General features: G+C 41.7%; 1 protein-coding gene across 4 annotated transcripts in view; it reads left to right on the top strand.

The window, feature by feature from the left end:
• Positions 1-683: 683 nt before the first annotated feature.
• arhgap28 (Rho GTPase activating protein 28) overlaps positions 684-12,734 on the top strand; it is a 189,788-nt gene continuing 177,737 nt past the window's right edge. For 2 of the 4 annotated variants that reach the window (XM_033019874.1, XM_033019873.1), the window contains exon 1: positions 684-1,251. In XM_033019874.1, coding sequence (XP_032875765.1) covers positions 1,250-1,251 — 2 coding nt within the window. In that variant the 5' untranslated portion in view covers positions 684-1,249. Of the gene's footprint in view, positions 1,252-1,329; positions 1,822-12,734 lie in introns of those variants that run through there. The other 2 variants (XM_033019871.1, XM_033019872.1) reach the window with 2 other exon arrangements.

Raw genomic sequence — 12,734 nt, 5'->3', positions numbered from 1 at the left:
TAAATATTGCACAAATTTGGCTTGATTGTGTTTGTGTGTAGAACTATCTGATTTGATTGGATTGGATAGCATGCAAAGCAAAGCTTTTCACTGTACCTTGGTACATGTGACAATAATGAAACTAAACCTAAAAATATTGCTTTGTGAATTGCTCGGCCATTTCAGAATAGAACACAAAAACTAAATAGTTAAAAGTCATCACACATGGGCCACCCCATTAGATTTCCTTTGTCAAAAGAACAATGGTGAATCTTTTCTTTCTTTCGTGTCAATGTGACTCTGTATTCCAGATGTATTTAATTAACTGAATTTGAATTTCTCAGATGCAGTGTGATTGAAATTTATACCGCCTGAACTCCGGATTGTCAAACCAGTAATGTAACCACAATATTACCAGTCTCCTTTAATAAAGTTTCCTCCCACAGCGTTTAGAAGGATGCGTTACTAAAAGCACATTCAGGGAATGATATGTTCAGCAGCCATTGATCTTGTATGTGACAGGGTTAATTAGGCTTTACCCCACAAGCGCTGTTGATAAGCAACTGATTAAGTTTCCATCTAACTCCCGCTATTTTACCCCATGAATCCAGCACTGAAACATGATTGATTACAAGTGAAGGCTGCGTATATATTTTTTTGCTGCTCGAGAGATTGCATTTTCCAGATAACTTCGAGTCAAATGATGATTGGAACAGCATGAGAGGGAAAGATTGTCAAGTGAAATTAAGCGAGATTGTATTTAAGGCTGAGCGTTTAAAACATTGATTTTTCTGCCAGGTTAACTAGAAATTTTGTTTTGAAGGGAAATACAAATCTGTGTAAATCTGAATTAAAAACAGGAGATTTAGCAGGTCAGAGTTTCTCGGGCCAAACATTACATCCAGTTTCTCTTCCCACCGATGCTGCCGGACGTGCGGAATGTTTCCTGCATTATCACAGCCATTGTTATACTCTGAAGTTGTCACTCTCTCTGTTCTGAAGCAGTAACTATCACTACTGCCCCTCCCGGAGGATCCAGACAAAGTCCAATTCAAGTGAACCAGGGTTGAGTTTCACTGCTGAGCAGGTCACACATCTCAGTGGCCAGGAACCCTCGCAGTGCAAGTGTTCCCGAACCCGTCAAGGCTTTACCTCGCCTGTTCAAACAGCTATGTAATCCACTTCCTGAATATTTCATGGAGACGCACTATTTTTCGTGGCTGCGCTGCTAGGTTTCAGTTTACAAAAGGAACATCTCTCTCTCAGCAGTATGTAAGTGAACGGCAATATTATTTCCCCCCTAACAAACCACTTTTGTTGCAGGCATTGACTGTCAAGGAGGGAGGGGGGGGGGGATAGTCTCACAGTGGCTTGTGTGCAAAGATAAGTTGCAAAGTATTTCAAACATTTACTGTTTGCACCGCCCCCAGGTTAGCTATAATCTTGCTCCGTGGTATTAGCGAGAGATTGGCTCCCCCCGGATGCCGGTGGCTGCCCATTTGAGTCTGAAGAGGCGTTGGCGATATACTAATCCCACAGTTGCCCTGTTCCGACGTTGTTTCTTGATTTGGATACTTGTTTGTTTAGAAGTGGCGAAGAAGGGTGAGAAGTGCGAGATCTGTTCTCGCATTGCAGCCTGTGCTGCTTCACTGTGGCAATGTGACGGCTTTCTGGGGTAGCTGTCACTTGGAGCACAGCGAAGCATGTGCCGATGATAATGGAGATAAATGATTCAGGCAGTGTGGTTTTGACGGCTTACCATTCATATTCTCCCTCAAGAATACCATTAATGGATCGACGCTGTGTCACTGAACTTCCTTCAAGTCTTGTTCCTACACACAGGTAAACATTTGAAAGCTCATAGTGTGTAAGTTGATGTTCTTCTTCATCACAATCCGTGTTTTGATTGAAAGTCTAACGTGTACTCCATACATTAGATGCCCGATTGTAATACAGTTGTCTTATTCCAGGGTGCCTTGTAGGAAGGTGTGTATGGGTTTTTTAAAAGTATCTCTGAATAATGATGTACCTTTCCGAGAATAATTAACATTTTAATTCATAAGACTTGTATTTCATAATCAAAACCTTTTATGAATGTATATTTGTGCATTTTTGTCCCCTTAAGTCTTTTTCTTTTAAAAAGCTAACTCTTTCATTCCTTCTCCTCCCTTTGTATTTCAGTTTCTCTCCCCATTTCCCTTCTATCTCTCTTGCAGATTCATTTAACTATTACTTCAGTTATTTTCTCTCCTTTCCCTCTGTTTTTGTTTGTTTCTGCCATTTTAATGTTACTTTTTATTTTGCTGGTTTTAATAACCCGTGAAGATGCTCACATAAGAATATTTGTCCTTGGTGAGAATTGCCTGAATCATCCTAAATTTATGATACATAAGCTGGCTATATGCTAACATGTTTAATAAAGAGCTGCAGATGCTGGAAAAATCGAAGGTGGACAAAAAATGCTGGAGAAACTCAGCAGGTGAGGCGGCATCTATGGAGAGAAGGAACTAACAGTCTGAGGAAGGGTCTCGACCCGAAACGTCGCCAATTCCTTCTCATCATAGATGCTGCCTCACCCGCCGAGTTACTCCAGCATTTTTTGTCTACCTTCTCTACGCTAACATTCCTCGCCACAGTAATCTTAATGAGAAACAACTTGCCATGTAGCTCTCAATCAATAGCTAAAATCTTTCAGTAGCTACACTAATTAAATGCTGGTGGATCTCTGTGTACATTAATGATTCTTTAATTAATTGGTTTTGAAAATGAAGTCATGTAGAGATGAAACTGAAACAGGCCCTTCAGCCCATTGAGTCGGTGCTAACCTCAATGTCCTTATTTTAACACCAAGCCTACTCCAATCCATTTTATTCTCCTTGCTCTAAATCGGGAGCAAGGAAGTAGTCAAGGCAAGAGTGGGTCCCTCTAGGGACCTAAGGGATAATTTATATGTAGAGCTAGGCAACGTGGGCAAGGTCCTAAATGAACACTTCTCATCTGTATTCACCAAAGGAGAAGGACATGGTAGATGAGGAGTTTAGTTTAGTTTTAGTTTATTGATGCAGCATGGAAAATGGCTCTTCTGCCGTTTGAGTCCGGGCTCACACGTTCATGCTAGTCCTATGTGATCCCACTTTACCATCCACTCCCTACACATTAGGGATAATTTACAGAATCCAATTAATCTACAAACCTGCATTTCTTTAGAATGTGGGAGGAATCCCAGAGCACCCGGAGGAAACCCACACAGTCACAGGGAGGACTTGCAAACTCCACATGGACAGACCCGAGATCAGGAACAAACCCTGGTATCCGCAATGAAGCTGCAGCTCCGCCACTGTGCTGACCCTATTCAGGATGGGGTATGTGGATGTGTGGAGCAGATCAGTATTAAGAAGGAGATTGTTTGGGTGTTACCAAAGATAGACACAAAGAGTAACTCAGCAGGTCGGGCAGCATTCTGGAGTAAAAGGATGGGTGATGTTTTTGGTTGGGAAATTACTGGAGAAAGTCTTGTGGGATAAGATTTGTGCACACTTGGAAAAGCAGGGGATGATGAAAGATAGTTAGCATTACTGTGTACGGGGAAATCTTCCAACACTCATTTTATTGGGTTTCTGAAGAGATAAACTGAAGATTGATGAAGGCAGGGCCATGGACATTGTCTATAGGCACTTTAGTAAGTCATTTGACAATCATGCATGTGGTATACTGGTCCACAAGGTTAAGACGCGTGTTTGTAGCTTAATTGGCTTCTGTAAATTGTTCCTAGTGTGTAGGATAGTACTAGTGTACAGGTGATCACAGGTCGGCATGGTTTCCATGGGCCGAAGGTCCTCTTTCCACACTGTATCTCTAAATTAAACTAAACTCGCTTTGGCTTCTACCCCTTCACACACCAGGGGGAAATTACAGGAGCCAAATAATCCTATTAATCTACCAACATAGAAAATAGGTGCAGGAGTAGGCCATTCGGCCCTTCGAGCCTGCACCGCCATTCAATATGATCATGGCTGATCATCCAACTCAGTATCCCATCCCTGCCTTCTCTCCATACCCCCTGATCCCTTTAGCCACAAGGGCCACATCTAACTCCCTCTTAAATATAGCCAATGAACTGGCCTCAACTACCTTCTGTGGCAGAGAATTCCACAGATTCACCACTCTCTGTGAAAAAAATGATTTTCTCATCTCGGTCCTAAAATACTTCCCTCTTATCCTTAAACTGTGACCCCTAGTTCTGGACTTCCCCAACATCGGGAATAATCTTCCTGCATCTAGCCTGTCCAACCCCTTAAGAATTTTGTAAGTTTCTATAAGATCCTCCCTCAATCTTCTAAATTCTAGCGTGTACAAGCCGAGTCTATCCAGTCTTTCTTCGTATGAAAGTCCTGCCATCCCAGGAATCAGTCTGGTGAACCTTCTCTGTACTCCCTCTATGGCAAGAATGTCTTTCCTCAGATTAGGAGACCAAAACTGTACGCAATACTCCAGATGTGGTCTCACCAAGACCCTGTACGACTGCAGTAGAACCTCCCTGCTCTTATACTCAAATCCATTTACTATGAATGCTAACATACCATTTGCTTTCTTCACTGCCTGCTGCACCTGCATTCCTACTTTCAATGACTGGTGTACCATGACACCCAGGTCTCGTTGCATCTTCCCTTTTCCTAATTGGCCGCCATTCAGATAACCTGCAATCTTTGGGATATGGTAGGAAACCAGAGCACCTAGAGGAAATTCACACAGCCACAGGAAGAATGTGCAAACTCTGCACAGATGGTGCTGGAGGTCAGGATTGAACCTGGGCCACTGGAGTTGTGAAGCAGCAGGTAGACCGAGAAAACATTGCTGTTTTGTTTGCACCAAGTTCTCTTTTTCCACAACCATTGCACTTACTGATTATACTGGGTCCCGATTTAGCAGTTCCTTGTTTTCAAATCTTGTAATGATCACACACCTCTCTACTGTTGCAATCTCCTCAATCCTATAATCATGTTAATGCTTCTGGCCTCTTAATTATCCCCCAAATTAACTGCTTCATCATTAGCTGAAGTGCTTTCAACTGATATGGCTTTGATCCAGGAATCATCTCACTAAATCTCATCGATCCAACATCTCATTCCTCCTTGAAGATCTACCTCTCTGACCAAACTGATGGAAGAAGGGTCTTGACCCGAAACAACACCTTATTCATTTCTCCAGAGATGCTGTCTGACACACTGACTTACTACAGCTTTTTATGTCTATCTTTCTACATGGATTCATTTCGATTTTCTGCTTAATAACACTCCAGTGAAGTGCCATGGGGGATATTTTTCTGCATTAAAATAGCTGTGTGAATGAACTTATCAGAAGTTGTATTTATGGGTAGAATTGCTATGGCATAGAAAAATGTTCGATTCACTGAATCTATATCAGTTCCTATAAGATCAATCGTGACTTTTTTTTAAAGCTTTCTTCATCCAGAGTGTATTAAATCTTTGGAATTTGCTGAGTACATTCAAGAAGGAGATTAGATATGTAGGTATCAACGGTTCAGATACCAGTGCACCAATGTGGCATAAACATTCATAATTTGAATGGTGATGAAGGCATGGGTGGCTACTTTGCCTACTTCTGATAATTATGTTCATAAGACATAGGAGCAGAATCAGACCATTAGCCCATTGAGTCTACTCTGCCATTCAACTGTGGCTGATTTATCTTTCCTTCTCAACCCCATTCTCCTGCCTTCTCTCCACAACTTTTGACACCCTTACTAATCAAGAATCTGTCAATCTCTGCTTTAAAAATATCCAATGACAATCTCCACAGCCGTCTGTGGCAATAAATGCCATAGATTCATCACCCTCTGACTAAAGAAATTCTTCCTCATCTCCTTTCTAAAGGTACATCCTTTTATTCTGAGACTGTGCCCTCTGGTCCTAGCCTCTCCCACTATTGGAAACATCCTCTCCACATCCACTCTATCCAGGCCTTTCGCTATTTGTGATATTTCTTTTTATTGTTGAGGAAGTCTACTCTATCTGCTGGTTACAAACTCAGTTCCTCACTCTTCCACCATGACTCTACTGCTTGAAACTGTTTGGATCACATTGCTCTAGTTTACAAGAAGACACTTATCTGGATAATCACCCATTGGCCTCCAATTGCTATAGGCATGCAATAATATCTGGGAATAACATGATCCAGCACCACTGTGCTGAGCCATGTTTTATGAAAACTACCTGCGTTCAAACATTTTTTTTTTAAACTTGGGTTATGGATAGCAGGATTACTCTATCACTGGGATCAACCTGTAGTTGGAATCAGCATTTGCAGAAGGGGAGAAACTGGAACCATTTCAGCTGTTAATGTTGAGCTTGCTACCACGGGGTGTGTCGCCAATGTATAGTGTAGGTATCATTAAGAAGAGATTGGACAAGCAATGAGGGAGAAGGGAATAAAAAGCTATATTTTACCACATCACCTATTCCTTCGCTCCATAGATGCTGCCTCACCCGCTGAGTTTCTCCTGCATTTTTGTCCACCAAAGGTTATACTAATATATTTTGTGGAAAGGTTTTGATGTGTAGGGCACAAACATTGGCTGGACTAGTTGGTTCAAGAACAGCTACTTTCCTACAACTATCAGGTGCTTGAAGTGCTCACAAAACCCTGATCCCATCTCACCAATGGCCCACCTCCTGCACTACCATGAATTTGGTTTTTTTTCTAATTGTGTTTTGCACTAAGATCTTGCTGTTTGCAGTCTTTTCTTTTTGCTCTCCTGCAAATATTGTATAATTTATGTATAATTAATGTTTTTGTGTGTTGCCTGAGTCTATGTGCCTTTGGTGTTGCTGCAAGCAAGCAAACTTGTCATTGTACCTGTACCTCTCCATTCTTGTGTATTAGACAATAAACTTGACTCAACCTGACTTGACTTGTCCCACACGGTCTGCTCCTGCCAATGTCCTATAAAATCTGATGTAAACAACTGCCATTCACATTGTCTGAATTGCCCTGAGACATCGTCTGTCCATTGCCTTCACAGATGTTGTCTGACCTGCTGAGCATCTCCAGCACTTTGTGTTTTGCCACTTCCATTTCTATTTTTCTGCATGTGATCAACAAATCTCATTCTGACCAGTGACTAATCTATTTTGACAGTGCCACATGCTTATTGGCGGAATAATATGAGTACCAGACCTCTGTGACCTTTTTAACCCTGTTTGGTTTTTAACCTTTGCCAGCCATCACATACCATGTGGTTCCATTAGTGACTGAATTGATAGATCTGTTGCTGAATGGAGATGAGGCAAGAAGTTTCATTAACATCCCATGTGATCTCAACACACTTGCAATGCACAATTATGTGACTCATTGGTAGTGATTTTATTTTGGCCCATTTCCCTCTAAGACAAGGGTTCCCAACCTGGGCTAAATTTACCCCCAAGGGGTAGATTTCGCCTACCCAGGGGGTAAAATTGTTGACTCTGGATTTGTACATATTTTTTCTCATTGAATGACTGTGTTTGGTTCAGGTATACTGGTATCTGTTCATCATTAGTTGTTCATAAATAAGTGAAATAACATTGTTTTTTGCTATTAAAGTTGCCAGGGGTAAACTGGACGGAAAAGGTTGGGAACCCCTGCTCTAAGTGATATGCATTTCCACAACGCAAACTTGCATTTACAGAGTGTACTAACAGGATAATAACATGTCCCACAGCCACTTGTTATCAACTTGGCACTTTACTGAAAAAATAATTATTTAATTGGGTGCAGGCATTGTGAATGACTGGTGCCGGTTCTTTCTTGGGTGGCATCACAAGTATTCCAATCTGTGGAATTCATTGCCACAGATGACTGTGGAGGCCAAGGCATTGGGTATTTTTAAAGTGGAGATTATTAATAGGTTCTTGATTAGCAAGGGTGGGGAAGGCAGGAGAATGGTGTTGAGAGGGAAAATAGATCAGCCGTGATTGAATGGCGGATTAGACTCGATGGGCCGAACGGCATAATTCTGCTCGTATATGTCCTGGTCTTACCATGTACACCTTTCATCGGGCTCACTCTGGAGTAACTGAGAGGTGTAGAGCATAGGAGCAGTGGAAAGCCAATATGGAAACCTTTGCAAAAGTTTGCAAAGTGCAAAACAAGCACTTTGGGCCTATTCTGATATTCAATAAGATTTGTGGCTTACCTGTCCACACCTTTATCCCATATCTCTTAATCTCCCATGAATAAAAATCTGAGATGAGATTCATTATTCTCTTGGCATCGATATCCATTAGTGGATGAGTACTTCAAATACTTTTCATTCTGTGCACATGAAAGTATTTCCAGGCCATTTCTGAAATTTGTCCTTGAATCCTTTGCTCCACAAAGAGCAGACTGTTTTCCTGCATTTACCTTATCAATTTTCAGTAATATATCAAAAAACTGCTATCGTCATCCCTTTTTAAATTCCAAGGGAAATACCATTGTTAAATTGGAATCTATCTTTCCTCTCAACTCCATTCTCCTGCCTTCTCCCCATAACCCCTGAAACCCTTACTAATCAAGAATCTGCCAACCTCCGCCTTAAAAATATAATCGACTTGGCCGCCACAACCGTCTGTGGCAATGAATTCCACAGACTTCCCATCCTCTAATGAAATAAATTCCTCCTCATCTTCTTTCTAAAGGTAACTGCTTTTATTCTGAGGCTATTGCCTCTGGTCCAAGACTCTCCCACTAGTGGAAACATCCCCTCCACAACTGCTCTATCCAGGCCTTTCACTGTTCAGCAAGTTTCAATGAGGTTCACCCCTCATCCTTCTAAACTCCAGCGTGTACAGGACAAGTGCAGTCAAACACTTATCGTATGTTGACCCAATCATTCCTGGAATCATTCTCGTAAACCACCTCTGGACCCTCTCCAAAGCCAGCACATCCTTCTTCAGACATGGGGTCCCAAACTGCTCACAATACTCCAAATGCGGTCTAACCCGTGCCTTATAAAGCCTTAGCATTACAACACGGTGTAATGCAATTCAAACGTGTTGTACATTCCCTCAAAATTCAACTGAGTATTCACTCTTTTTCTGTTCTCTTCAGAAGTGCTGCACTTGGAGAATTCCTGCAATTGTGTCCTTAAATTTGGGCATAAAGCGAAAAAACCAACATAAATAAATTGAAAAGGAAAGAAGGCTCAACCCAAAGTATCACCTATTCCTGTTCTTCAGAGATGCTGTCTGATCCACTGAGTTACTCTAGCGTTTTGTGTCTATCTTAAAGATAAATTGCTCCTGGGCCTGCTGTTGCCATAAACTAGAATTTCTCCTGTTGTGTGAATGTCTAGTGCTGGCAGAGGGGTGGCTGCTGGTGTTATTTCTTGGAGAGGAACATTGCATTGGGTCTAAGTTCATAACTGAATCATAGGGTTGGGTAGAAAGGCAGCTAGATTGTACAGTTTATTCCATGTTCAAGATGTGGGAGTTACTGGCAAGATCAGCATGTACTTCCCATCCCTAAACTAGCCTTGAGGAGCGACAATGAAGGCACATCAATTTATTTCTAAGTTGGATGAAGACTTGCTGAGTAATTACAGTGCATTTTTGTAGATGGTCGCATTGCAGCCACTTTGCAAGAGTGGTCGAGTGAATGAATTTCAAGGGTGGTGGATGGATGAATCCACTAATCAGACACAAAATACTAGAGTAACAGGGAAAGCTCCCTGGAATACATGGATAGATGATTTGGGTCGGAACCCTTCTTCAGACTGATCAATCAGGCTGCTTTGTCCTAGGTGGCATTGAACAGAGTCATTGAGCATGGAAACAGGCCCCTCGGCCCAACTTGCTCACACTGACCAACATGTCCCATCTACATTAACCCCTAGTGCCTGCGTTTGGCCCATATCCCTCTAAACATGCCCTATCCATGTGCCTGTCCAAATGTTTCTTAAATGTTGTGATAGTACCTGCATCAACTACCTCCTCTGGCAGTTTGTTCATACACCCACCACCCTTTGTGTGGAAGATGTTACCCCTTGGGTTCCTATTAAATCTTTTCCCCCTCACCTTCTTGAATGTTGGTGAAGCTGCACCATGTAGATGGAGAGTGTTCTATCCCACTCTTGACTTGTTGATGACTGAAAGATTTCGGATCATCAAAAATTGAATGACTCCGTAAGTAATTAAGGAATCATCAGGAAGTAAATGAAATGGGAAATTATTGACCACAATAAATTAGAAAACAGTGTTCACCAGCCATTGACTGAATGATGTATATAAATCAGGTACGAAAAAAATGGTGACAGAAATTGAGAGCACAGAAAGACAATGCTGCCTGTCAAGGCATCTCCACCATTCACTTCAATTATGTTCCCCTGCCTGATTGTCATAGACCTTGATTCCTCCCACTGGTCGTTAAATAGTTTTCCTTCATGTAGTGCCTCACCCTATTGGGTGTTACCAAGATGTGTAGCCAGTTGTAATGCAGGAATAGAGGCACCCAATGTATTCACACCAAGCTTCTGAAATGTGGTTGGACACAAAATGCTGGAGTCACTCAGCGGGTCGAGCAGCATCTCGTATACGAAGGAACTGCAAATGCTGGTTCACACCGAAGATAGACACAAAATGATGGAGTAATGCAGTAGCTCAGCGGGTGTGGTAATGACTAGATAAATGGGGAACTAATAGCATTGTTAGCTTATTCCCCTTTCACATCTACTTAGGTGCATGCAAGGATGGAGCCAAGAGTGGGAGTGGCCATCCTAATAACCATTAAGCACACAAAGGACCCATGCCATTGCAGTAACACAAATAATATCTACTTCTGATGCATCCCTCTAAAAGTAGGTACATTTAAACCTCTTCACATAGTCCTAAGTTTCTTCTAAGAGGAAATTATTCTTTCTTCTCACCCTTCATGATCACCCTTCTCACCCTTCAGGGCGGTGGAGACTGGTTCTCTGGATACTTTTAAGAGAGCTAGATAGGGCTCTTAAAGATAGTGGAGTCAGGGAATAAGGGGAGAAGGCAGGAACGGGGTACTGATTGGGGATGATCAGCCATGATCACATTGAATGACGGTGCTGGCTCGAAGGGCCGAATGGCTTACTTCTGCACCTATTGTCTATTGTCTATTCATTGCCTAAACATTTTTGATTTAAAATGCTAAACAAATAAAGGTTTTCACAAATATTGCAGTTCCCTATATTTGAAAGCAGCTTGTGGATTAAAAATTTTTTTTTTGCATTGCTCATAAGATGAGACCATGACAAAACTATTTATTGTTTACCATGGGCAACAAAAGTCATCTTTGTTGTCCAATATTATCATAATCCAGGATTACTCGAGTTATAAGGATCATAAATTAATATACAGTATGTGGACGTTTGAGCTCTAAAGCAGATTCGCACGACATCGGTTGCAGAAAGGATATCTATCACATCAGTGTGTGGCCATTTGATGATGAGGAAAGGGACATTATACATAATATTTGGGAATTGTCTCCTATTCCTCCAAATATGTGGAGTGTTTTTTCTAGACCTGAAGGAGATTCCATTTGAAAGGCAATGCATTCCACAATGTAGCGCTCCCTGGTTGATTCTACAAAATAGTAGATTAATTAATGTAAATCACATTTTAGGCATTCAGACATTGTTTCATAGTGTGTTTGACTCTATGCCCAGTAATGAGTGAAGAATGGGAGCAGGCATAAAAGATGGATGATCCCTGCCTCAGCTTGAGGTTCTCTGCCTTTATTCTTCCATCTTCTCGCTATTTTATTCCTCCTTCTCTTTATTTTCTTTCATCTCACTGATGTCCAGGATGGTTTCCTTGACCAACAACAGTAACCGGCTAAACCCTTCTGCCGTAATGATATTATCTTTCTGACATCAGCTAGCAAGTCTCTATTATGGATAGGAAGGATTTTAGAGGCAGAAAAGACTAAATATGGGCAAATGGAACTCGCCCAGAATGCCCCATGGCCCATTACATAGAAACATAGAATCTGTTCTATGTTTCTCTCTGATTCTCTCGATGACTCCAAGTCTGACATGTGCTGAAGTGTTCATGTTGTGGAATATCCAGGATGTTTGACCCTGAACAATAACTAGTATAGCCATCACCCCATCATCCTTCTGTTTCTCTGAATGCACCATGGTCTCCTGATGCAGGTCACCTCTCCTCTTCCTCCAATGGTTCTGGTGCTTTATTGAAAGCTGCAAAGCCCAGTCTGTCCCACATTGTGTTGCTCTTCATTGTCTCCCAGGTATGAATGTGTTCCAGAATCTCCCAGCACCTGCTGGAGTTGCAGTCTATTTCCTATACAAGATCTTACGTTTAGTGCCTTCTAGCATATGTGGTCCTGGCCCTATTCTATATTGACCTGCTGCTGAGGAATAGCAATGAACAGTGTAGATAGTGCTGGCTGTATACAGCAATTATGTAGACAAGCAGATAGTGGAGCAACTGGTGAAGAATAATAATGCACAGTGATCCTTGTCTATCTAATTTAGCCTTCAACATGTGTCACGACATGCACTCCTAGGCAATTTGGTCTAATGCACTGTTCTGTGATGGCTTCTTCATATGTGCTTTTTATATAAAAAGTAGTATTTCTTTTTTGTTTTAAGACAGCATTAAAACTGGTTCCCACATCCTTCCAGACATTTGTCATTGCGGTACATTAGTGGGGAGGTGACCACTTCATGCAGCCTATGTCTGGAGAGATGTCAGCTGTGGTTCAGAAGTAGCATTCTCTTCTCT

Source organism: Amblyraja radiata, chromosome 4 (assembly GCF_010909765.2).
Source record: "Amblyraja radiata isolate CabotCenter1 chromosome 4, sAmbRad1.1.pri, whole genome shotgun sequence".
Lineage (NCBI taxonomy): Eukaryota > Metazoa > Chordata > Chondrichthyes > Rajiformes > Rajidae > Amblyraja > Amblyraja radiata.
The sequence above is the reverse complement of the archived record's forward strand: the minus strand, read 5'-3'. Positions and strand labels throughout refer to the sequence as shown.